The 26993-nt window shown below is 36.0% G+C and overlaps 1 protein-coding gene and 1 long non-coding RNA gene across 8 annotated transcripts; one reads left to right on the forward strand and one right to left on the reverse strand.

The window, feature by feature from the left end:
• Nucleotides 1-1920: 1920 nt before the first annotated feature.
• dennd3b (DENN/MADD domain containing 3b) lies at nt 1921-26937 on the reverse strand. Of its 7 annotated transcripts, none has more exons than XM_048152189.1 (24): nt 26788-26937; nt 25907-26024; nt 22719-22965; nt 22360-22475; nt 20420-20532; nt 20015-20126; nt 19764-19883; nt 19302-19520; nt 17006-17121; nt 16668-16823; nt 16465-16561; nt 16272-16375; nt 14720-14901; nt 14095-14619; nt 12258-12517; nt 11839-12009; nt 11221-11347; nt 11024-11131; nt 10294-10433; nt 9758-9924; nt 8172-8311; nt 7895-8013; nt 6360-6497; nt 1921-4287 (listed from the first exon to the last, which is right to left on the reverse strand). In XM_048152189.1, the coding sequence occupies exons 2-24, from the start codon at nt 25988-25990 to the stop codon at nt 4084-4086; spliced, it is 3765 nt and encodes a 1254-aa protein (XP_048008146.1). In that variant the 5' UTR covers nt 25991-26024; nt 26788-26937; the 3' UTR covers nt 1921-4083. The 7 variants fall into 7 exon arrangements, with proteins under 7 accessions (XP_048008146.1, XP_048008145.1, XP_048008141.1 ...); XM_048152188.1 differs by having other exon boundaries at nt 11218-11347; nt 14720-14898; nt 26788-26936; XM_048152184.1 differs by having other exon boundaries at nt 11218-11347; nt 26788-26936.
• LOC125243006 lies at nt 12415-20451 on the forward strand. Its single transcript, XR_007178962.1, has 3 exons — nt 12415-12552; nt 19770-19875; nt 19996-20451. It is a non-coding gene; the product is annotated as an uncharacterized LOC125243006 (long non-coding RNA).
• Nucleotides 26938-26993: the final 56 nt, after the last annotated feature.

The following is a 26993-nucleotide window of genomic DNA, read 5'->3' on the forward strand; positions in this document are numbered from 1 at the left end:
CTGTAAACTATGGAACGATGACTTAAAAGAATCAGTGAATCGGTTCACTGAAACGAACCGGCCAAGCGAACCGATACGCTAAATGAATCGGGCTTCCCAACACTGGCTGCTGCAGTTCTGAATCGCTCGCTCCAATATGGCTGACTCGACCTGAGGCAGTCCGGCATTCAGAAAAATATTAACTAGCTGATAATTTTTTGATGGAAAAAGTAAGCTATATATACCGGTACAGTAGAATAAACATTATAGATATTGAAGTTGGTGTTGATTGTGATTCATTTGGAAATGTTGCCACCAACAGGGGAAAAAAATACCTTATTGTATCCACTTCAGTAGGTACCTGTCAACTTTACCCAAGAATGTGCTCACAAAATGTTTCTTTGACATCAAAACTAATAATTTCCATGAATCAGCTGTCTGTTATTTTGCTTCTCAATTATACAAATTAATTCGTATGCCACGCACACTAGCTCTGAATGCACTGATATGTGCTGCACGCCTACACACACAATCCAGGGACTTAGGGACAGGATAGATGTGTGCTGGCTTTGTCTTCCAGACACATCCCCAAAATTCCTTCCAGTGACGTCTGACAGTTAGATGGCTGACCTCAAGGTCAAAATGTTACACATCAGCCAATCACTGCTCTTTGCATGGGAGGCAAAAATACAGCCAAGGGCCCCTTCTGCAAACGCTTCTACAGCGAGAAGGCTGATCCAGAATGCTTCCATGTTTAAATTATATTTATTTAAATATTAAAGGCAAATACTGACTTCACATTAGCATTGCTATTCTAAGATGTGACATTAAACAAATCTGTGTTTACAAGAGAAAAAAAAAAGAGGGTTGATTTAGGAGATTCTTTGTTGTTGTTATTTAAAAACAGTGTCTCGAAGCAAAACATTTTTTACATTTTACCTCAAAATCAAAATAAAAAAATATTTTATAATTTTGTAAGAAATTTAAAATTTATAAGAAAATAAAGTCTTTTAAAAAAATGAATTAAATATTATTCAGTTTTTATTAAATATTAATATTTTTATATTATGTATGCATTGTCAAATTATTTTCATTACAAAATAAAAAAAAAAAAATCACATTTACCCCACACCCTTTTTCTCATCATTGTAATGTAAAAAAAAAAATACATTTGTATTTATATACAATGTATTTGCAGTAGGCCTATACATAATTTATATAAAACTAGGGGCATTTTTTGTTGTCTTTAATTTAATTTATACTTATTTTAGTACAAAAACAGTGACAGATAAGTGGATATAATTACGGTAATTATATTTTTTGTATGTAATGAGAATTTTGAAAATAATGAAAATAAACGTCAAAATGCAAAAAATCTAATCTTGTAAATCTAAATTTACAAAATATTATTTATATTTTTACTTTATGCAATTTATATATAAGATTCCCCATATATACACAAGATTCCCTGAATTCATTTCTGAAATTAAATAAATACAGACCCCTGCCTGCAATAACAAAAGATAGTTATTGTCTATCAAAGACAGATTCACACAATCTTACAAGCCACTCCAGAGACGCCACAAAGATTGGCACACTGCTACACAATCTAGTCATTATGGCTTCAGTCCATCCTCAGGCAGTGCTGGTGTTTGGACCTCAATTCCCTTTGATCCAGGGCTTTTCAGGAAATTGTGTACACGGCAGCTCCACAAACCTCACACGATTCTATATTCAGCTCTTTTGGAATAAGAACAGCTTTTATAAGGACTGAAAGCTTTCAAATTAATTCAGAAAGATATAATAAAACTGTTATTTATATTTTACAGCTACAAGCTTCAAAGACTTTGCTTATACTCAGGCTATACAGAAAAACATTTCCACTGTTGCAATTTGAGCAATCCCATTCCTGAAGCAGCATACACTTCAAGAGCACAGCAATTGGTTCTTAATATATTTTATTTATTTATATAGCACATTTAAAAACAACTCGAGTTGGCCAAAGTGCTTTCCATTAAACAACATTACATAACAACAGCATAAATAACAAAGAACCAAAAACAAAAAAGACCAAACCAAAAAACATTAAAACACAAGACAACAGTAAAACAAAGTGTATTCAACTGCTAACTCAGCCATATGCCTGGGCAAGTAAATGCATCCTCAGACGTGATTTAAAATGACCCAATGTAGTACTTCATCTTATTTCCAAAGGTAGCTTATTTTAGACGCAGGGTGCAGCATGATCCCGGGGACGAGATTTGGGGACCTTTCAAAGTAATGTTTGAGATGACCTTAGTGGCCTTGTTGTCTGGTAAAGCTAGAGAAGATCCAAAATATATTTGGGACACTTAAAAACAAATATTAAAACCTTAAACTGCACCCTGAAATTACCAGGAAGCCAATGCAATGAGGCTAGCACTATTGGTCCCAGTCAAAAGCCTAGTTGCTGCATTTTGTAAAAGTTGAAGGCGAACAAGAGGAAGCCACAGATACAACGAATTACTGTAGTCCAAACTTGAAAATATATGTATAACCAGCCTTCACCACTGAGTTTACATGCTTATCAAATTTAAGCTCTGAATCAAAGATCACTAACAGATTCTTTGCTTGCTTAATGTAATGTAAATTAGGGCACAATGTACTGTATAATTATGAAGGAATTTTACATTTTGTTTTACTTCTATTTTGAATTATGCATTGCATTGGGTTGTGTTTTAGGGTTAATGGAAATTTCTGTAAAATTACTGGATAATGTCCTGGCAGAAAATGGCCAGTTTTTATTTTCCGTTTTTATATTTTACAGTGTAGAGGGCCAAGACGATCAAGTATATGCGTGGGTGACATAATGGAGCCAAACACTAGGCATTCCGTTTTAGCTTCATTAAGTTGTAAAAAATTCCGTGCCATCCATCGTTTAATGTCACTTAAGCAGTTAATCAGAGCCATTATCTGCCTTCAATGGAAAATACAGTTGAGTGTCATCTGCACATTATATTTTTGACAAATAAGGCTGAGTGGTAGCATATACAAAGAAAACAATATGAAAACAACAGACCCCTGAGGAAACCCCACAAACACAAACTGCAGAATCAGAGAAATAATTGCTGTAGTAATTGTACTACAGAATGTCTGTCCTTTAAAACCATTTGAGGGCATTTTCCTCCCTACTAACTTATACGCTCCAAAAGAATTTCATGTTCAGTTGTATAAAAATGCTGCTGTAAGATCAAGGAGAACGGACAGGTAAGGACACTTACCCGAGTCAACAGAAAGCATAAAACATTGTTCACTTTTAAAAGAGCAGACTCTGTCCTGTTTAAACCTAAAACCTGACTGGAATTTATCAAAAATAGAATTTTAAGAGCAGCTGAGCATAAATAGGCTTTTCTAAAATTTTAGATAAAAAAGGCAACTTTGAAATCTGGCGATAGTTACAAAAACTAAAGGTCAAGTCTAGGCTTTTTAGAAGAGGTTGTATGTATAGCATGCTTTAGACAAGATGGGACTATACCATTTGCTAGACTGCCATTTATGAAACATAAAATTCTTGGGACTACAACATGCAAAATCTGGAGAAGAAGACAAGAGGGAATGGACATCTAATGAGCAATTAGTAGGTTTCAAATGCTGAACTATATCTACAAGATGAGATGTAGAACCACAAACAGCCTTGTAGTAGTTGTTGACTCCCTTAACAGGCTTGATTAAGTATTTGCAACCTGCTGGTTACTCTAGTTAGCTCTCATAGTGCCATCACTGGCTAACTCCAATCAAAACCACCTTAACTGGTTACATGACACTTTCAAAGGGCAACAGTGTGTGCAATTCATTAAACTGAACAGATATATTTAGAGAGAACGTGAAGAACATATGAAAAAATACAAGTCTATGCGCATTTTGTATACAATATTTTTTGAAACTGAAGAAAATAAATCTCCCTTTCATCTTCTTTATCTTCCAAGAATCAAATTTCAGAAAATAAAAAGCAAGGTCCACAGAAACATTTTTCCCCCATGTAAAGACCACTGAGGAACTATCGCATGTCACAAATCCTGATGCACCTCTGTTAGTGAAACTCTTGATTTTATGTTCTCAGCTTGTTTAATCTACTCTCCAGATGGCAATTTTGCCATCAAGTTTTGCAGAGCCGCTGAGTATGTATCGGTCCTCTGCTGAGAACAGCGTTTGAACAATGTCTTCATGGGCCTCAAGCTCCTTCTCAACTTCAAGGCTCTCAGAGTCCAACACAAAGATCTTCCCCACAACCTTACTGAGGCCTGACCCACCACTACATCCAATCCAGACCTAGAAAGAGGAGAAATTTTGATATATATTTTTTAAAGATCAACATACTATAATGCTCTTAGTTAGGTAATTTTTTTTATTATTGTTTTTGAAAGAAGTCTCTTATGCTTAGCAAGGCTGCAGTTATTTGATAAAAAATACAGTGATATTATGCAATATTATAACACTGATATGCTGATTTGGTGTTCTTAGAATTATTAAAGTTGAAAACAGTTGTGCTGCTTAAAGGAGTCATGACATGAGAAATCAAATTTGCATGATCTTTTGACATATAAGAGGTCTTAGTACCATTAAAGGTGATAGAGAGGATTTTTTCGTCGACTGAGAATCCAAAGACTGTTACTGAGTTTTTGAAATGAGCGCATGCGTAAGAACAGCCCCCCTCCTTCGAAGGAACACCTCCCAAAACTCGTAAACACTCCTATTGGAACACGAGTGTTTACCACCGGCATTCGCTGTGTTGTGTTAGTGGATTCATTATGTCAGACTCACCGCAGGTAACTCATAATCTGCAGTTGTTACTCCTGTCTCCGGACAAAAACATTGCATGCGGCGCCTGTGGAGTGTGGAAAGTTACTGGAGAGCGCAGCTGCGCGTCTCTCACAAGGAACGTCACGGCAGTGACTGACAAGCCAGAGGGCCAATCGTTTACGCGATGATCGCGTAAATGATTGGCTGATGTTTTTAAGGCCCTACCTCGTGCACAGATGATGTATATTAATATTATTCCTTTCAGTGCACCTAATAAATAGTCTTTTATCAGTTAGTAAAGACAGTTTCAAGTAATATTGCAAAAATGTATAAAACAAAACATCCTCTTTAGCACCTTTAAAACATCCTGCAAGTTTCATAGCTTGAAACATTCTCCTCATTATAAACAAAGCATTTACTCAATCAAGCTCCAAAAACAGCTCGTTTTGATATTGCAGGATGGGATCTGTGATGTCACATGGGAAAATACATTTGCATATACGATATTATAGTAATACATCATTGCACCATAGACCCCGCCCGCTGGTATCCAGTCGCTTAACGGCTGACATTTGCCTACACTGGATGTGAGCCTTGCATCGCATCAAAAGCAAATAGAACCCTTTATAATCACTGACGCTGTCTACACTGGATACAGTTTACAGATGCGCAGTCAGTTTCTGACATACTTCACGCACTTGAGCCTGTTGACAACAGGACAAATGGAAGAGTGAACGTTCGCTTTGACACATCCAGTTTAAACAGCTCTTCTCATAATAGTGGCTGCTTACTGTTTACTGACAAGTCTTGAAGGATCCGCACCTTAAAAACTGATTATTTCAGACAGGGTCAGAATGAAGGTTGAATATTATAAGTGAACCTCAAGGAACACATTAAAATAAAATCCATGTCATGACCCCTTAAATATTTTTTGTGGAAATAGTGAGAATTCTTTGATGAATATAAAGTTATTTTGTAACATTATAAATATCTTTACTTTCACTTTTAAACAATTGAATGCATTCTTGCTGAATAAAAGTATTGACTTATTTAAAAAAAACAAACTTTGATCATTTGTGCCATGAGTAAATATATTAGCAAATTTAAAGGTTCTCTAAGCGATCCTGGGTGGAGTAACTTCCTGTTGACGTTCGAAGTGTTGTCAAGCAAAACAGAGGGTAGCTAGACCCTCCCCTCCGTGCTTCCTGAAACGGTCATGAACGCGCATTTAAAATCTTTCTTGTCGGTTATTGGCTGCAGCATGTTTATTATGATTCGTGGTCCAGGCTGCACCAGGTAGTTTTTATTGCCGTTTTCGGAGCTTGTGGCGACTACAGAGACCGCGTTTTTTTTACAGTGTGTTCAGGGGACAGGCAGCTAGCAGATAGTGAGGAGATGTTTGCTGTATGTGACAAAAAATGTTTTGGCCTAAAAACGCGTGACATCACTTAGAGCACCTTTAATTGCACAGTTCAATTCATTTTAATTGCATAAAAGAATAATTAATCTCTTTAAAGATTTTATTTACAGTTCCTGTAGGTGTGAGTCTGACCATGGAAAAGTCATGAAAAATATAACATCTACACCTCCAGACTGAGTACCTGTTTTTTTACTCTGATCATACAGGTGACCTCACTGCAATTGGGGAGTGTGACCTGTTTGGGTGGTTTGATGGGGTCACCGGAGTCCCATATACAAAGCTCTGCTGATTCTGTGAAACTTGTCCAGATCTCTCTTCTCTAAAAAAAAATAAATAAATAAATAAATAAAAACAAACACAAAACAAGAGCCTAAGATCATTGGTTATATCCAAACACATTATAATTTTATGCAATTCACACCATTTAGTGGCATGGCTGACCTCTCTGACTATCTGGATGTCAAGTGTGTTTGTGCAAAAGCATGAAACAGCAAAGGAAAACTACTTCACACTATAACAACAAAGCTGCAACACATCTAATACACAGAGACACAATAAATCATGATTTATTAGAATAATAAATAAAGATTTATAGCTTAAAACATGCTGCGGTCATTGTTGCGAGTCTTGCATGGTTCTGAATCCTGTAGAGTGGGTTTAAAGGGCAAATTTGATTTCTTACCATTTCATTCTTCATTTCTTTATTAAATGACATATATAATATACACTATATTGCCAAAAGTTTTGGGACGCCTGCCTTTACATGCACATGAGCCTTAATGACATCCCATTCTTAATCCGTAGGGTTTAATATGGAGAAGGCCCACCCTTTGCATCTATAACAGCTTCAACTCAATGGTGTTCTACCGGGTTGAGGTCAGGACTCTGTTCAGGCCAGTCAAGTTCCTCCACACCAAACTCACTCATCCATGTCTTTATGGACCTTGCTTTGTGCACTGGTGCGCAATCATGTTGGAACAGGAAGGGGCCATCCCCAAACTGTTCCCACAAAGTTGGGAGCATGAAATTGTCCAAAATGTCTTGGTATGCTGAAGCATTAAGAGTTCCTTTCACTGGAACTAAGGGGCCAAGCCCAAACCCTGAAAAACAACCCCATACCATAATCCCCCCTCTACCAAACTTTACACTTGGCACAATGCAGTCAGGCAAGTACCATTCTCCTGGCAAACGGCAAAACCCAGACTAGTCCATCAGATTGCCAGACAGAGAAGTGTGATTCGTCACTCCAGAGAACATGTCTCCACTGCTCTAGAGTCCAGTGGTGGTGTGCTTTACACCACTGCATCCGACGCTTTGCATTGCACTTGGTTATGTAAGGCTTGGACGCAGCTGCTCGGCCATGGAAACCCATTCCATGAAGCTCTCTACGCACTGTTCTTGAGCTAATCTGAAGGCCACACGAAGTTTGGAGGTCTGTCCGAATGGACTTATTGCACAGGTGGCAACCTATCACAGTACCATGCTTGAATTCACTGAGCTCCTGAGAGCAACCCGTTCTTTCACAAACGTTTGTAGAAGCAGTCTGCATGCCTAGTGTACCAATACTTTTGGCAATATAGTGTATATAATGCTTTATGTTTGAATGCTTTATAAATGGGTCTTTACGCATAAAAATATATATCTATGACTATAATATATATTTTAGGAAGACGGATCATCATATTTGGATAAGGCTGATTCTGTGGTGGCACAAACCTCCATAAGGAGTGTGACTCTGCTGAAGGCACTGGCTGTGGTTTTCATATGGTCCGGGAGGGAAATCTTATGAAGCACAGCTCCATTCAGTGTCAGCTTCATCACACAATCCCTGGCACCTTCACAAACAACAAACAAAAGCTAAATTGAAATTAAATACTGTATATATTCAGATTAACCTCATTAATGTCAAGCTATCTGTTGCTAAATAACCTCTGAAAAAACTGTGCCAGGTTTATTTCATGGACACGTTTTACTAGGCTGATGATAAACTTACCACACCATAAGGCGTCATTGTGAACTTGAATGGACTGCAGTCTGTCACAGGGCAGATGAAACTGCCTCTTTACCTTCAGAGAGGGGACGTCCCAAACAATCACAGTGCCATCTGCACTACAGGAATACACCTGCGCTTGGCTTAGAGAACACATCAAAATGACATTTCTTTATAGTGTAATCTCTATTCTCAACCACAGCTGTCAAATATACAGAAAATATTATAAACAATACTGCCGCCTGCTGGTGAGGTTACTGTTCTTTTCTTTCTTTCTTTCTATAATAAAAAAATGTATTATAATACATTATAATAATAATTAAATTAGATAATAAAATATATATATATACATATACACACACAGTACAGTCCAAAAGTTTGGAACCACTAAGATTTTTAATGTTTTTAAAAGAAGTTTCGTCTGCTCACCAAGGCTACATTTATTTAATTAAAAATACAGTAAAAAACAGTAATATTGTGAAATATTATTACAATTTAAAATAACTGTTTTCTATTTGAATATATTTCACAAAGTAATTTATTCCTGTGATGCAAAGCTGAATTTTCAGCATCATTACTCCAGTCTTCAGTGTCACATGATCCTTCAGAAATCATTCTAATATGCTGATCTGCTGCTCAAGAAACATTTAATGTGTACAATTGTACAAAATATTTGTGTACAATATATTTTTTTTCAGGATTATTTGATGAATAGAAAGTTCAAAAGAACAGTGTTTATCTGAAATCTAATCTTTTGTAACATTATAAATGTCTTTACTGCCACTTTTGATTGATTTAATGCATCCTTGCTGAATACAAGTATTCATTTCTTTAATTTCTTTTCAAAAAAATAAAAATAAAAATTCTTACTGACCCCAAACTTTTGAACGGTAGTGTATAATGCTACAGAAGCTTTGTATTTCAGATAAATGTTGTTCTTTTGAACTTTCTATTCATCAAGGAATCCTGAAAAAAAAAAGTACACAACTGTTTTCAACATTGAAAATAATCATAAATGTTTATTGAGCAGCAAATCAGCATATTAGAATGATTTCTGAAGGATCATGTGACACTGAAGACTGGAGTAATGATGCTGAAAATTCAGCTTTGCATCACAGGAATAAATTACTTTGTCAAATATATTTAAATAGTACACAGTTATTTTAAATTGTAATAATATTTCACAATATTACTGTTTTTTACTGTATTTTTAATTAAATAAATGTAGCCTTGGTGAGCAGATGAAACTTCTTTTAAAAACATTAAAAATCTTGGTGGTTCCAAACTTTTGGACTGTACTGTATGTATATATATATATATATATATATATATATATATATATATATATATATATATATATATATATATATATATATAAATTTATTAATTCATTGTAATTAACTATACATAAAACATTTATTTATTATTTATGTTTAAATAGTTATTTGGATAATAAACAAAATGTATTATATTAAAATGTATAATTAAAATGTATAGATAAAAATGATCACAGTGCAGTCAGTCTAATCCATCCCCAGCCAGGACATTGAGGCCGGACCCAATGAATGAGGTTCCCGTTCAATACTCACCTTAATCTGTTCTCAGGGCTCAGTTTCTCCAGGGCAAAGTCTGTGACCTCTCGGTGGTGCTCCGTCAGCTGTTTATGACACAGCATACTGTGAGTGTTGATTATGTAAATGACAGAGTCCTGAGAACCAATCCACACCTGCTCCTGGCCCAATCCCATCATGCAGTTCTGGGCACAAAAAAAGATTGTTGTGTTAAATCTGTTTTGAGATTTAGACTGTATTTTTCTTTCACTCCTCCACAGATCCAAAAACTACTGCCAGATTTACAAGACATTGGTAAACAGAGCTGCTATAATTTTCCAATCCACAAGGTGGCATCATATACATTTTACTGTGGCAAAAACAAAACTCTCAGAAAGGAATGTCAACAGGTAAAAAACCTAATCTATTTCTTGAAGATCCCAATATGGAAAAACACATTCTCACTGACTGAAGTGTCACTAAATAGAGAATGAAAAGCTTTTATCAAGAACATTTGCTGTCAATTACTTGTCTATCATCTTTAATATATTAAATCAAAATCAGCAGCATCTTACCAGTCGAGAATTTCCTAAATGAATGCAGTTTTGCTTTAGGGACCAACTGACAGCATCAAACACAACCACTTTCCCACAGCTGAGAGCACACCAGAGCTTAGGGTTTCTATCCACATCACTCTCACAGAAAGTTAGCTGGCCTGGAAGGAGTTAAAAAGAGTTATTTAACATTAAATCTTCCACAAACAGTTTGCTCATGTTACTGAAACAAAAAAAAAAAAAGGGCTATGACTGTAACCGAATATTGTTATGAAGATGTCTTCAGGCCAGGTCTCTAATAAAACATGTGAAGTTTCGGGCAGATCGGACATTGTTTGTCAGAGTTACAACAACTTCCTGTTTCATGGCAAAACATCAAACTTTGTCATAGTTGTTTTCCAAAATCTGGATCCAAAGCAACCCTAAATAAATATATATATATATATATATATATATATATATATATATATATATATATATATATATATATATGCACACGCACACATATTGTACACACATTTACATCCCACTGAAAGAGTTACATAATTTTGATAACATATGCTCAATTCAAGAAGAATATGTTTTCAAAAGTGGACAAATACTACTACTACTAATAATGATAATTATAACAATCTGACGAATTTTCAATCTGAAAAAATCTATATAAAAATATGGCGAAATGTAATGGGGACAAGCTATACAAGAGGAATCCAGAACATAAACATATATTAACTATTTCATGCATGCAGACCTGGAGTGTATAGCAAGACATCAACAGCCTGAGGGTTCGACATGTTCTGGGATGGATTGATCTTGTGTTTCAGAGTCTCTGCTGTGGGTCTGGGGATGATCATGGGGACTGTGGGAATGAAGACAAAAGACTTTAATACAGCTATCCATGTTCTTACAGGTAGAGAATCAGACATATTATAGACAGAAATGCACCTTCTTGTCTTAGCTTTTCATAATAGGCCAGTTTGGAGGCAGCATAAACAGCCTTTTGTGTCTGTAAACAGCCCACCACTGCATCCATAAGCAGGACGTTGGTCAGTGCTTGCTGCACATACTGGGGGTCCTGATAACAGAAGAGATCAAAGATCACAAACTAGAGTCATTGTATTGTGCATTTGTGTTTTAAAACATGCAGTGATGTAATAGGGGATGAACAGTTATCTCCTTAAAAGTTACAGACTTTGATATTGTTACAAAAGACTTCAAGCTGTTCTTTTGAACCTTATTTACCTAAAAATTCTGAAAAAAAAGTTTATCCACAAATATTAACTGTTTTCAACATTGATAATAATAAGAAATGTTTCTTCAGCACCAAATCAGAATTATTTCTCATTAATGTATTAAAATAGAAAATATTTATTTTAAATTGTAGTAATATTTCACAATTTTACTGTTTTTACTGATGCATTTTATTAAAGACAGAAAAATTGTACCGGCCCCAAACCTTTGAAAGGTGCATATTCAATGCTATTATTAAGTTGGCAAGGAAGGGTAAATGGTTCATTTTGATTTCATGTTTTCTTTACTATCTCCCCAGTCACAGGTGAACTTTACCTTATGGTTGTCTGCCATCATTCTGCCAGCCCACATCTCCTTGATCATCAGGCTCCACAGTTCACTCTCTGATTTTAAATTAGCCTCGAATATCTCTTTCCTCAGGCTGTTCTTGATCTTTAGAGATTGGACCTTCAAAAGCAGGAATGGAGCAATGGAGATCTTCACCTCCTGGGTTGACAGGATTCATAAGGTTACCACAAACACTAACTTCTCAGTTTGAATAGAATATCACAGGTATGAACTAGGGCTGAGCGATATATCGCATGCGATTGTCACGCGCATTTCGGACAAGCCACGCAATATCGCGTTCATTATCGAAGTCGATTCATCTTCGATACTGAACGCGATTTTGCGTGGCTTGTCCGCAATATATATCTGCAATATATCGCCCAGCCCTAGTATGAACACTAACAAACCTCAATGTCCCTAAACTTGGTGATCTCAACATATCCAGGTTTGCCTGTGGTCAGCAGAAAGAGCCTCTTCTGAGTCATGGCGATTTTACCAACACCATAACTGGTCTTCACAGAGCTGGACAGCTTGTACACACACTCATTGTTGTCCAGGCATTCCAGGACGTCGGCAGGCAAGAGAACCTCCTGTGCTACTGCCTCAGTCTCTTTCCAGAAGGTGTAAAACGCTCTGAACTTCTCTGGATCAATCTGCTTCTGCCCATCTGAGAAAGCAGAGGGAGAAACTAGATCAGATATGGTATTAATTTCTTGTGCATCACTAACGATTTTACACATTAGCCAATTTCCACCCCATTTCAAATTGTCTGTTACAAAGCATTGTTGCCTCTCACTTGTATAGCCACCTTACTGTTAATAATCTCTTCGAACCCCTTCAGTCAGGTTTTCGCAAATTAAATTTCACAGTACTGAAAGGTTCTGGTCAGGGTTGCCAATGACTTGCTGATGGCTTCTGATTCTGGCGCTATTTACATTCTCATTCTTCTTTATCTCAGAGCTGCTTTCGATATTGTTGATCATAGTCTTTTACTTACTCGCCTTGAAAATGCTTTTAAGGTTTCAGGGACAGCTTTAAAGTGGTTTAAATCCTATTTTACTGACCATTCCCTGTTCATTGCCTTGGGTGGTTACAGGTCTGAGATCAGTTCGGCGCTCACTGGTATTCCTCAGGGCTCAATTTTAGGCATTTTACTCTTTATTATGTATTTGTCCCCACTTGGACATCTTTTGCGATCGCTCAGCCTTCATTATCACTTTTATGCCGATGATACTCAAATCTATATACAGTACACTATAAACCTGGTGAAAATCTGGATGTTTGGTTTCTTTCTGATTGCGTTTCTGAGATCAAGATATGGATGAATAACAATTTTTTCTGCTTGAATAGTAGTAAAACTGAAGATATGTTACTTGGTTCCCCCAACCAGCTTTCCAAAGCTGGTTCACTGACTGTCTGTTGATTGGTTCTATTTTGAAGTCTCAAAGAAAATTGAGAACCTTGGAGTAATCTTTGATGCCAGACTTACATTTGATCCTTATGTACAGAGCACTGTTAAAACATCTTTTTTTCACCTTAGAAATATACCAAGATTGCATCCCATGCAAACTTTTTTTCTGAAGCTGAAAAGGTGATAAACTCATTTACTGTCTCTTTGGATTAAGTAATGTAATGCCCTTTTAGCAAGATCTACTGTACACTTAAGTTGCAATGTGTACAAAACTTGGCTGCCAGGATCCTGACTGGGACCAGGACATGCAATAATATCAGTCCGTTTTGGAGTTCTTGCACTGGCTCCCGGTCACGTTCCGTGTTGATTTTAAAATCATAGACTGCGCTCTTCACAATTTAATCTGTTGGCTGTTCCTCAAACCTGCTTAAAATCTATGGGTGATGGCTTTTTCTTCTTATGCTCCTATTCTTTGCGAATCTCATCGGCTTGAACTTAGGGAAACTCAAGACTTTTAGGATTTTTAAAGTTCAACTTAGAACATTTTTTTTTAGACTAGCATGTGCTTGCTGGTTTTGGTTTATTATTTTATTCATTATTTTAGGTATTGTTTATCTTGTGTACAGCACTTTGAGAAGCTGAGTTTAAACTTGCTATATAAAATAAAGTTTATTAATTTCCCAGGAAGTCACGAGTTTGTTCTCTTGAACACATGGGATGGAAATGGTACTTTATTCGCGAATGCTTTATGTAATATTTCAATTTTGTGGATAGGTTTAATTCACACCTTTGGATGGAAAAATAGCTAGTGACACACTGCAGCTCAGACCTACCAACAGTGAGAGCTTCAAACAATCTCTGTGTGGTAGCCACGTCCCGCACAATGCCCGATTCCTGAGTATATTTCACAAACTCCTCCGGCTGCATAGGGGTCTTGGGCAGCTGGAACTTCTTCACGTGATCGTCTGATTCCATATGCTCGCTCTTTTCATTGTTCTTTACCTGACAGATGAGCCGTTTGAGCTCAGATCTCTTCAGTGCCTGGACTCTCTCTTCTATATGCAGAGAGTCAACCAGCGTCTTTACCAGCTCTCCTGGAAAAATCTCAATATCTGTTTTGTAGAGGTTCTGAAAGTCACTGAGGGCATCCAAGTGCTCAGAGTTCAGCATGTTGATGAGGCCGCGGAGGTAAAAGTATCTGGCAAGCAGGGAGGAATCATCAGGTGGGGTAGCTGATATGGCTTTTTTCAGCTGGAGAATAAGAGCCCCAAAGTAATGGCACACGTTGGGGTACGTAAAGGGAGTAGGGAGATCTGGGAGCTGGAAAATCTTTACTGGCCTGGCTGGAGTAATCAGAGCTTTTGGGATAAGGGATTTGCAAGGATCATTAGTAACATAAATATATTTCGATACAAAACTGAGCTGTGCAAATGAATAACACTACAGCATTTCTCTTACACATTTTAGGAATGATTTTAGTTGGAGGCATCTGTCTAAGGACACTCAGGCGTTTCACATCATCCAGGTCAGCTAGACTTGTGCTCAGACGTTTAGTCAGACCATTCTCAGATGAATCCCCTCTCAGAAGCATTACCTTTGTGGTGGGTCTGCGAGAATAATCCACTGATCGCTTCAATCTACTGGAGAAATTAATAACAAATGATATTTTAATAAAAAAAAAAAATGAAATGGTAATATTTCAGAAATCTAAAGATACTATAATATTATTAATAATAATTTATTGTAATTATATATATATATATATATATATATATATATATATATATATATATATATATATATATATATATATATATATATATATATATATATATATATATTTGTATACATGTATCTTTGATCAAAAATACAAAAAAAAACAATACTTTGAAATATTATTACAATTTAAAATAATTGTTTTCTATTTTAATGTATTTTAAAATGTAATTTATTCCTTCAGAAACATTTAATAGTTAAACATATAACAGTTAATATTTTAATAAGATATTAATATTAATATTTTAATATGATATTAATATAATATTTTTGTGAAAAGCCATGCTACATTTTATACATGAATAGAAAGTTATATATTATATTTGAGAGATCACAGATTGTAATTAATCGCCCGACTTTTGTTGATTATGCCTCTACTTATTTTTTCATTAAAAAAATTAAGATACAGAATTTTCCTTGTAAAGTTGGAAAATCTGTTTGTTATGACACAGTTGTTGTGGTTCTGGTTGTTTTCTTCTTTTGTTTTTGTAGGTCTGATTGGTGACTGGGGCGTGACTTGAGTGCACATGAATCTCTTCAAGGCACCTTATTTCAACATTCAGTTGTTAGTAGGGATGGGTACCGAGAACCAGTAGTTTTTGGACCGGTACGTAATTGGGTCGATATCGGAGTACTGATAAGCTTTCAGGACAAACGATACCGCTATCGATACTACTCTATATTTGGTGTGAAAAGATGTTGAAAAGTTATTTTATTACTACTTAACTTTAGTACTGCAGTTTACAAATGGCTCTAAGCACATAGAAAATGGCGCATAAAGCACTTTTTTTTTTTTTTTTAATAGCATGTGCATAGAAGCACAACAGAATGTAATAGACAATTCTGGCGTCTCTAGCTATTTTTATTTAATGTTGTCTCCTTTGTTGATAAATGACAAGCAGCAGCCATTAACACCGAAATATATGGAGATACAACAACGCAAGTATCGATAACGGTACCAATCCAAAAGTATCGGTATCGATTAAAATTCAAACGATACCCATCCCTAAGCTTCTAGTTTGGCAGTTTGCCAGACCTGTGCTCCAGCTTTAGGAATATTTGTTTTGTTTCGCATCCATGCATTTGTTTTTACAAAACACACAGTTATTCATTCATTCATTAGCAGTCACTACTGACACACCTTTCTCAAAGATGCGCCATTAAGGTGAGACGACATGGTGAAATGAACAAAAAAAAAAAAAAGTACAGAAAAGACAACACAGCTTCAACTTACTTTTGGTCGTCTGTCCGAATACTACGCTCCATTCGAGTAAATGTATCCATCTTTCCATTCAAACGTTCTTTCAAAAAAGAGTGGAAAATTTGTGTTTCCACGACCTGTCATGAAAAAAAAAAGCCATCAATTGTACAGTTCGGTTCTATTTCTAAAGGTTCAAGACCAGATATATTATTAACTGGAAAGTCACTTTTTTATAAAACGGCTGGTCCTCTGGCTCCCTGGTCTTGAGAAACTCATCAGTGTTAAAAACTCTGTGTTCGTAACTAAGGTAATCCCTGACATCTCTGGGAAAAGAAGAATGATAATTTTTTTCAATTAGATATATGCAGACAATTTAAATTCAGTTAGTTCAAAAGTCAGTTCTAGATTTTCGCACATGATCTTACTGACCTAAACATGTTAACGATAAGCTCCAGGCTGACGTTTTGTATTTCCAAATTGAGTCTGTGTTGCCAGAGTCTTCTCTGCATCCGAAGCTCATTAAGATCTCCACAGATGCTCTGATGAACCACTTCCAGGTCATAGTGTAACTGAAGACCTTTCCTTCTGCATGAAGATTCAGCAAAACAATTACAAACCTGACAAATACATAACTGACAATTATATAATGGGGCCTGGTCTCACCAGCTGGGTCTGATAATGTGAGATTATTAATATCTTGTATATTTTGATTACTCCAATAGAATAAAGACTCTTAGACTTCAATTTAATAGATAAATGTTTCTTACCGACTCTTGAAACTCTGAGCAGCTGCCTGCGGGGTGTCTGGAACGTTAATGTAATGACAGCGAGAGCAGGACACAGTTCCCTCATCAATATTGATCAGAATCAGGTCATCAGCTTCCTGATAAATGGACAGTGATTTCAGAGATCACAGAAGTTGACAGGTATTTGATATAAGTAAAAAACTAATGTCATGAATTTCTCAAAATATAAAGGTTGGCTAGGAACAGTTTTTATTGCGATAAATAAATCAAATCATATAAATAAACCCAAAACATTTAATTTGAACTAAAGCAGGTTTCAATTTTCGACAAATATGTATCTGGTATTTGGTAATAAAATATGGTAATCCCAAAACTGCAAGGGAAAAACATATTCCTAAAATATAAAGAGATTTATAAATAAGTATATCTATTGTCATGTGTCGGTCAGCATCGCAAAGTTGTTTCGTTGGAACGACAGCCTTCGACCTGTGGTTAAAGCATAGTTTCTTGTTTGCATGACATGTGGACTTAATAAATCTTTATCTTGAGCAAAACAAGCAAGCTGACATTCAGTGCAATCTATAGCTTTCATTTCGAATATATACAAATGTAATTTACGTCTTTTAGTTTGTCAAGAGATTTAAAGCGCCTTTTTGAAGAGTGTGCATGTGCGTACGTGCTCTAGTATGTAAGAACGAGCCTATGATTGAATCTGGAAATAAAGCAACTGAGAAAACTGAGAAAAATGAGAATTAGTCCTCAAATTCCATGTCCTTAATTTTAGCAAAAAAATCTAGCATTAATTCGAAAAAAACAGATTAAAAACGGATTCGTTAAAATTAAAAGTTATTCCTCCACCACCTGTGTGACATCATTAACCAATGTGGTCGGGCAACAAATTTGCGGTTTCAGGAAATTAATGTGACTAGCTAGTTGATTTCTTCAAGGATGCATCATACTATGGTAGTTCAGCAGCGAGTCAAGGCCGTTGTACAGTAAACACACCCCTGATCAGCTCAAGGTATTCTTCTGCTGCATCCGAAATCACACACATTGCTAGTAGATGAAAAGCAGTATGTGAAAAAAGAAGTTTGAATTACGAATGCAGATCCAAATTCACAGTACTCATAAAAGGGTAAGCAAAAAGTACTCGCATGACCTACTACTTCCGGTGAAATTCTGAAGTGTGCATATGATGGAGAGGATTTGTGAATGGTTGTGAAGCGACGGAACTGACACTGGTAGGTCACATGGTGAATGTAGTATGTCCAGATTACATTCATACTACACAAACTCATACTATATAGAACATCCTTTTAAGTGGTAGTGAAGTAATTAACTATTCAAAACATGTACCTGCACAAGTACGTATATATGCGATTTTGGACACAGCCAGTTTTGTGTCCTTTGTCTGGACCACATGGCTGACACCTGGTGTTTGTGTTGTCATGCCATGCCCCTCTTGTTACCTTATCTCATTATGGCTATACATGTTGTAGATCATTTGTCACTCACCCTTTATATTCCCCTCTTGTTTTCTGTGCTGTGCCAGATCTCTCTTGCAGTGTTTATCTTGATCTTGTTCTTGCTGTAGCTCTAGTCTAAGTTTTGTCTTGTATTTATTAAATTATTTTTTTCCCCCTGTTCTTCTAGCTTTGTTTTTAAGCTTTTTTTTTTTTTTTTTTTTTTTACCCACCCTTTTCTTTTGTTCCCACACAAACACCAGGTGTCAGCCATGTGTAGCCCATAACATGATGGTACTTGAACAAACTCAGGGTTACATGATTACAAAAGCTGAAAAAACTAACCAATTCAATCAGGCTTTGTGGTCACCATGATGCTGATCATCAACTTTCTCTGTCAACTCAGGCTTTGATCCTGAGTTTAGGAGTTTAGGTGTGACATCAGTAGTGAACAGCAAATCACATGCTGTGGAACAGTAAATTTGCAATTCACTTCTCGCAAGAGAAGCAGCGCGCTTCACTTCTCTCTTCTGCAGAATATTACAAGATTACATTGTGGTGCCCTCGTGAAGCTACTATGGCGATAAACACTGCTAAAAGCCAAACCACTTTCATTTGCATTTTTTTTTTTTTTTTTTGGTGCCTAAACCCAGGGTTTGCGCAAACTAAACTGAAACATACTTGGCTAGCCACCTAAACTGCTTCATAGTATAGGCCCATGGTCCAGAGAAACAAAGGACACAAGACAAACAAACCCTGAGCTGATCAGATGGGCACCCTAATATAGATTTAAAAAACCCTGAACTATAAAAACAGCTAAATGGGGTTAATAGGGAACATTTCTTAGGCTTTACCATGGCAACTTCCTCATAGTGGCTGATGTGGCATCCCATGAGGAAGGCAGTCGGAGCCATAATGAAGTCAAGCATCTGACGAGACAATATGGGCACCAGTGGGTGCTGCCAGCGCAGGGGCCAAATATAGAGCATGAAACACTCAGCAATCAGGGTCAGTTTGGACCAGTCCGAGGAAAAGAACACCATACGCTGCTCTGTGAGTATACTGGCTATGATCTACAGAGGAGGAATGGAGACATGCAAAATTATTCCTATTTGAATAATTCCAAGAATTCCAGTAACATTGTTTAATCAAAAAGCTTTTATCTTCAAATATTTGCATCTAAAATTAATTGATGGACTCTTTCCTTGTTAGCGGTTTGAGTGAACACAGGCAGTCTGTGTTCATTCAAATCGCCAACAAGGAAATTTCCTAATAATTGTTTTTGTTTACATATTTAGTAATCAGCATTTATATACCTGCAGCAGCTCTCTGGAATTGAAGCAGAGGAATGGAAGATGCAGGTCCAGGTCAATGACAGGATGATTTTTATCTTCTTTGGATGGAAGGACAATGGTCAGAGGTTGCAAGGTGAACATCTGAAAAGAAAAATTATGTAACTAAATATATGTATTATGTATTCATATGTAATCACAGATCTTCTTGTGGCATTACATTTTTACTCAGCTCTCTGAATTTGCAAAACTTTAGATGCCTAAAATAAACCCACCACATGCAGCTGACCAGGAGGAGGAACTGGGACCAGAGCCAGTTTAGCAGAGAACTCCTTCACTTGCTCTTCCATATTAGTCATTTGGCAGATTTTGAGCTGCCCTAAGAGGCTGCGGATAGGTGAATGAAAACCCAGGTAATGGAGAATAATCTGCATAGACAACTGCAGAAACAACTATGACATTTGCAGGTTGGTTTGTTGAAAAAGTGTGGACAATGTGACTCTGAGGTGATATCAAACTGGCAAATTAAGTACAGCATACTTTATGAAGGCAGAATGCAGTTTATGATGTACCACTAATACTGCTGTTGTTATACAGTATATTCTCCTCTGTCTCCCAAATATTTTCTTCTTTTTCAATACATGTGAATAAATGTCATGAATCTTGACTCTTGGCCATACCTGGACAGACAGTCCTTGAGAGTATTGTAATATGGGTGTTTTGATATAACACATATCGCATAAGCAGTGTAGAGTTGTGGAGACTGGTGTCCATTCAAATACAGCATCCCTTCCTGTATAACAAGGTTTAAAATTAAAATTTTGAATATATCAGTGCCTTAGTCAAAACTGCATCACCTACATGCCACCATACATCTTTTAAATTCCACTAGTTTTTTACACTTTTTTTCACTAACATTTTCCACAGTCCCCAAATTGAAAAAAGTTTGAATATGTCAATGTGTTAATCAAACCTCCATGCCCTGCACACCACCATTTATGTTTGTCTGAAAAGTACTTCAAATTGCGAATTCAGTTTCATTAATCGGTGGTATTAGTTTTATTTTTTGGGACTTTAAACAAGTAAAATCCACTGTTGGATCCAGTCCATGTCTTAAAGTAGTTAACCTTTATAAAAAAGGTGGCACTGAGACAATAACTAACAAACATACATATATATATATATACAGTACAGTCCAAAAGTTTGGAACCACTAAGATTTTTAATGTTTTTAAAAGAAGTTTCGTCTGCTCACCAAGGCTACATTTATTTAATTAAAAATACAGTAAAAAACAGTAATATTGTGAAATATTATTACAATTTAAAATAACTGTTTTCTACTTGAATATATTTCACAAAGTAATTTATTCCTGTGATGGCAAAGCTGAATTTTCAGCATCATTACTCCAGTCTTGACATGATCCTTCAGAAATCATTCTAATATGCTGATCTGCTGCTCAAGAAACATTTAATGTGTACAATTGTACAAAATATTTGTGTACAATATTTTTTTTCAGGATTATTTGATGAATAGAAAGTTCAAAAGAACAGTGTTTATCTGAAATCTAATCTTTTGTAACATTATAAATGTCTTTACTGCCACTTTTGATTGATTTAATGCATCCTTGCTGAATAAAAGTATTCATTTCTTTAATTTCTTTTCAAAAAAATAAAAATAAAAATTCTTACTGACCCCAAACTTTTGAACGGTAGTGTATAATGCTACAGAAGCTTTGTATTTCAGATAAATGCTGTTCTTTTGAACTTTCTATTCATCAAGGAATCCTGAAAAAAAAAAGTACACAACTGTTTTCAACATTGAAAATAATCATAAATGTTTATTGAGCACCAAATCAGCATATTAGAATGATTTCTGAAGGATCATGTGACACTGAAGACTGGAGTAACGCTGCTGAAAATTCAGCTTTGCATCACAGGAATAAATTACTTTGTCAAATATATTTAAATAGTACACAGTTATTTTAAATTGTAATAATATTTCACAATATTACTGTTTTTTACTGTATTTTTAATTAAATAAATGTAGCCTTGGTGAGCAGACGAAACTTCTTTTAAAAACATTAAAAATCTTAGTGGTTCCAAACTTTTGGACTGTACTGTATATATATATATATATATATATAAGAAAAACTAGAGCAACTTCCAGTTACCATGTCACAATTATTCAGGACACACTCATAAACAGCACTCACCGTGATTTTGCCAAGCAAGACATGTTCCTGGATCAACATATTTTGTTGATCCTGGAAAAACATTCCAGTCCAAATATTTAGTCTTACCTCTATCCTCCTTACCTCTAAACCTGACCCTACCCATAACTTACCCCTTAAATCAGAGGGAAATGACAGATGAATTACATCAATGTAGAGGCATCTAACCCTGGTTGTAAGCCTAAACTTGACATAAACTGAAAACGTGTCCCTTAAATCTGACTGGTTGTTTTGAATGTTGCTCCAGGTTTAACAAAGATGTTGATCCAGGAACATGTTGTACTTGGTGTAATCACTTTCACCCATAAACAGCAGGTAACATTCAGAGCAGGTGATCTGTCAATACACAACCATAATGAGAGGTTATTCAGGTAATAAGAAGAATCTGACCTGTATTGATCTATAGTACTGGAGAACTACTCCATAAGACTGGTTTCCAAACACGTCAGTGAAGACTAGGAAGTGAAACTGTTCCACCTTTTGCTCCCGAGTTACCTGAAGCCCTCCTGATTTAAAAGAAAGAAAAGAATGTTAGTCTAATCTATTTATTAACTAAAGCTACTGTGCACTGAGCTATTTAACATTTACAGCATGAATTGTTCTTTATATGGCTGTCTGTGTGCTGACCTTTGCCCCCTTCTACAGATATTTTATACTGTTTCTAAAGTATTACACTATGAAATGTATGAAGGTCTGGGTGGAACAGCAGCAGATGCACAGTCAAGCTTTTGCACACAATTTAGTTTCACCTGGAAAGCAAAGATGTGGCAGAGCCACCAGATCCAGGTCTTTGGGAACACTGACATCCTCTGTGATTTTGTCCTTGGGGTTTCCAGTGTTAATAACAGGCCTATCAGTTTTCTTCTTAATGAAGGAGCATCGTAGCTGAGTCTGGCTGAAATTTCCCACTGCTGGTTCACTGACGTTAAAAACAAACGGAGGTGCACAGACCTGTATGACCTCAGGATCGAACTGAGGTAAAGGACTTCCATTCACCTGCAAGCAAAGACTGGTCACGTGCAGAAAAACAGGACATTTAACATAAAATCACATGCTGTAAAACCATGCCCATGATGTGTTCTACAACCAAAAATGTCCAAAAGTGAGTATTTGACCATTTGTGATCACCATAATGGGAATATTAACCTGCCTTAAAGGGTTAGTTCACCACAAAATGAAAATTCTGTCATTAATTACTAACCCATAAGACAATGAACGGTTAAATTAAGATATTTTTGATCAAATCCGATTGCTTAGTGAGGCCAGCATTGACAGCAAGATAATTAACACTTTCAGATGCCCAGAAAGGTACTAAAGACATATTTAAACAGTTCATGTGACTATAGTGGTTCAACCTTAAAGGTGCCCTAGCATTAAAAATTGAATTTACCTCGGCATAGTTGAATAACAAGAGTTCAGTACATGGAAAAGACATACACTGAGTTTCAAACTCCATTGTTTCCTCATTCTTATATAAATCTAATTTGTTTAAAAGACCTCCGAAGAACAGGCGAATCTCAACATAATACCGACTGTTACGTAACAGTCGGGGTGTACGCCCCCAATATTTGCATATGCCAGCCCATGTTCCCAACATTATGAAAGGCATTAGACAAGGGCAGGCAGTAATGTCTGGATCTGTGCACAGCTGAATCAACAGACTAGGTAAGCAAGCAAGAACAACAGCGAAAAATGGCAGATGGAGCAATAATAACTGACATGATCCATGATATCATGATATTTTTAGTGATATTTGTAAATTGTCTTTCTAAATGTTTCGTTAGCATGTTGCTAATGTACTGTTAAATGTGGTTTAAGTTACCATCGTTTCTTACTGTATTCACGGAGACAAGAGCCGTCGCTATTTTCATTTTTAAACACTTGCAGTCTGTATAATTCATAAACACAACTTCATTCTTTATAAATCTCTCCAACAGTGTGTAATGTTAGCTTAAGCCACGGAGCACTATCAAACTCGTTCAGAATCAAATATAAACACCCAAATAAATACTATACTTACATGACCCGAAGCATGCATGCAGCATACATGACGAACATCTTGTAAAGATCCATTTGAGGGTTATATTAGCTGTGTGAACTTTGTAAACGCACTGTATTATAGAGTCGTGAGCTCAATGGGCAGGGAGCATGAGATTTAAAGGGCCAGCAGCCCCTGAATCGGTGCATAGTTAATGATGCCCCAAAATAGGCAGTTAAAAAAATTAATTAAAAAAAATCTATGGGGTATTTTGAGCTGAAACTTCACAGACACATTCAGGGGACACCTTAGACTTATATTACATCTTGTAAAAAAACGTTCAATGGCACCTTTAATGTTATGAAGCGACGAGAATACTTTTTGTGCCCCAAAAAAACCAAAATAATGACTTTATTCAACAATATCTAGTGATGGGCGATTTCAAAACACTGCTTCGAAGCTTTACAAATCTTTTGTATCGAATCAGTGGTTCGGAGCGTATCAAACTGTCAAAGTCACGTGAACCATTGACATTTTGAAACGTTTCGAAACACTTATGACGTAACGAAGCCTCGTTTATTGAAATCATGTGACTTTGGCAGTTTGACTGCCTTTGCAACTACCACTTTGACGCTTCAAAAACTTCATAAAGAGATTGGAAAACTAATCCATATGAATCGAGCGGTTTAGTCCAAATTTTCTGAAGAGAATCGAATGCTTGTTATGATGAAAAGATTTAATTTAGCTTTTATATAAACATATAAACATTTATCAGTGAACATAAGCAGAAGCTCAACCTACCACTGAATAACGCACAAGAACAAACCTCTTCCGGAAGTTCAAACGTGCTGCGTAACACATGAGAATGAACCTCACTGGTCACGCAGCCCATTTGAGGTTTGTTCTGGTGCTTTATTCAAGTTAGTTTGAGCTTATGTTCGTTGATCAATGTTTACATGCAAGCAAAAGCTAAAATTATATTCATGACAACAAGATTCTCTTCAGAAAAATTTGACTAAACCGCTCGATTCATATGGATTAGTTTTCCGATCTTTTTATGAAGTTTTTGAAGCGTCAAAATGGTAGTTACAAAGGCAGTCAATGGAAGGAAATCTGACAGTATTCTGTCATCAAAAAGATCTTTTTGATGGATTTGTCTTCCGAAGATGAACGAAAGTCTTATGGGTTTGGAACGACATGAGGGTGAGTAATTAATGACAGAAATTTCATTTTGGGGTGAAGTAACCCTTTAACATATACCTGCATTAACGTAAAATAACATTTTTTCAGATACACTGATACAGTATTACCTGAAGACTTCATCTGATGTAAATGTAAACATCAATTTAAACATCTGTCATAAGCGTATATCCTTCAGATATATATCATATTTTTATATACATTCTTTGAATACAATGTTCTATTTTAAACCTTAAATGGTTATTTCAGGTGCTTCATAGAACTTTTAAGAGGTTCCAATCATGGGAACATTTTATGGATTTAGATTCAATTACTCTTTCTTTAATTCATTTTTAATAATTACATTTTATGAATAAAACATACTTTAATACTAAGAAAAAATGGAAATAAACCATTAAACATTAAAGTATTATGCAATCATTTAAAACATTTCTTCTTATATAGAACCTTTTTGGCATAAAAAGTTCTTTAAAATTGAGGCAAGAACCTGTGGTTCTGTATAGAGCCCCACTGATAGCTATTAAAATAGCTATTTCCCATTAATAAAAAATACAGGTTTATTTTACTCTTTAAACAAAGAAACATAGGATTAATCCTGAAAATGAAACCAAGATGCACCACAATCATGAATTCCATCACATAATATTCTATAGCCCTGTGCCTGTCTCATCCTGGACAGGATGTTTGCATTTAGTGTGTTGGGGACTTACATAACACATAACATAAGACTCAAGACCACACAGAAATAACTTATTCTACCTGGGACAGCTCCTTCAGTTTGTCATGCGAAAGTCCAACAATAACACACGCTTCCAGTAATCCTGAAGGCAGACCGTCTGCCATTGATAAACAAAGGGATTGTCACTCCTGTTTAGATCTGCAATACACAGACACAAGAGAGAAAATACACATTTATTCCATGTAGAAATCGCGTATTTGTAGTTCCTGGGTTGTAAATTGGAAAGAAGTAAAACATTTTTTGCTTAACACTCAACTTTAGACTATGAGGTAACTTATAAAGATGCAATATTAAGGTAATTAATCAGGGATAACACAAGCAATTGTTACAAGCAACTTCTAAATCGCATAATATTTTAAAAGACCACACCAATGATGCCAGGCATGGTTCTGGAAACAAAGAAGTTATTACATAGACACCCTTGAAAACACAAAAGATGAGATGGGCGTGTACCACTAATCTAATTTTCATGCCCTGGGAAGTTCCTGGGTTAAATTAGACTCATGTGTGTTGCAAGAGTAAAATTTCTCAGCTGAGCAATATTTGAATAACTAAAGTAAGACATTAAAATGCAGCTAGTATTTTAAACACACTTAATCCACAAATGAAACAACATGCAACAACTTCATATAACTTAATTAGTCACTGCTTCCCCCCCCCCCCTCTTCAAATATAAACATTACTGCTACTTCAAGGACAATAACTGAAAAAAATTAGGTATTTAACCTAATAGGAATAACGTTAACTGCAAAAGTGTTCACATATACGACGAGTAGCTGTTGTTCTCTATGAACAGATAAAGTTGTTACGAGTCGAAAACATTTTAAAGTTTTTCTTCATCACATTGTATTCTACCCAGATAAAAAACAAATCTTTGCTGTAAAGATAAGAATGCACGTACCTTTGTCTATCATCGGTATTCTGAAAGTGAAATTACGCACCTGGACCGTTAACATAAATGAAAGGCACACGTTAAACGCGCTCCACGTGATCACAATGATCTACGCATGCGCTCTACAAGCAACAGGCAGCCTACTTTGTTCTCAATGGCCAGGTGCTAAGCGTGCTACCTTTATGGTGAGGCGAAACCAAACCTGTCTTTATAAA

This window comes from Megalobrama amblycephala, linkage group LG13 (assembly GCF_018812025.1).
Source record: "Megalobrama amblycephala isolate DHTTF-2021 linkage group LG13, ASM1881202v1, whole genome shotgun sequence".
Classification (NCBI taxonomy): Eukaryota; Metazoa; Chordata; class Actinopteri; order Cypriniformes; family Xenocyprididae; genus Megalobrama; species Megalobrama amblycephala.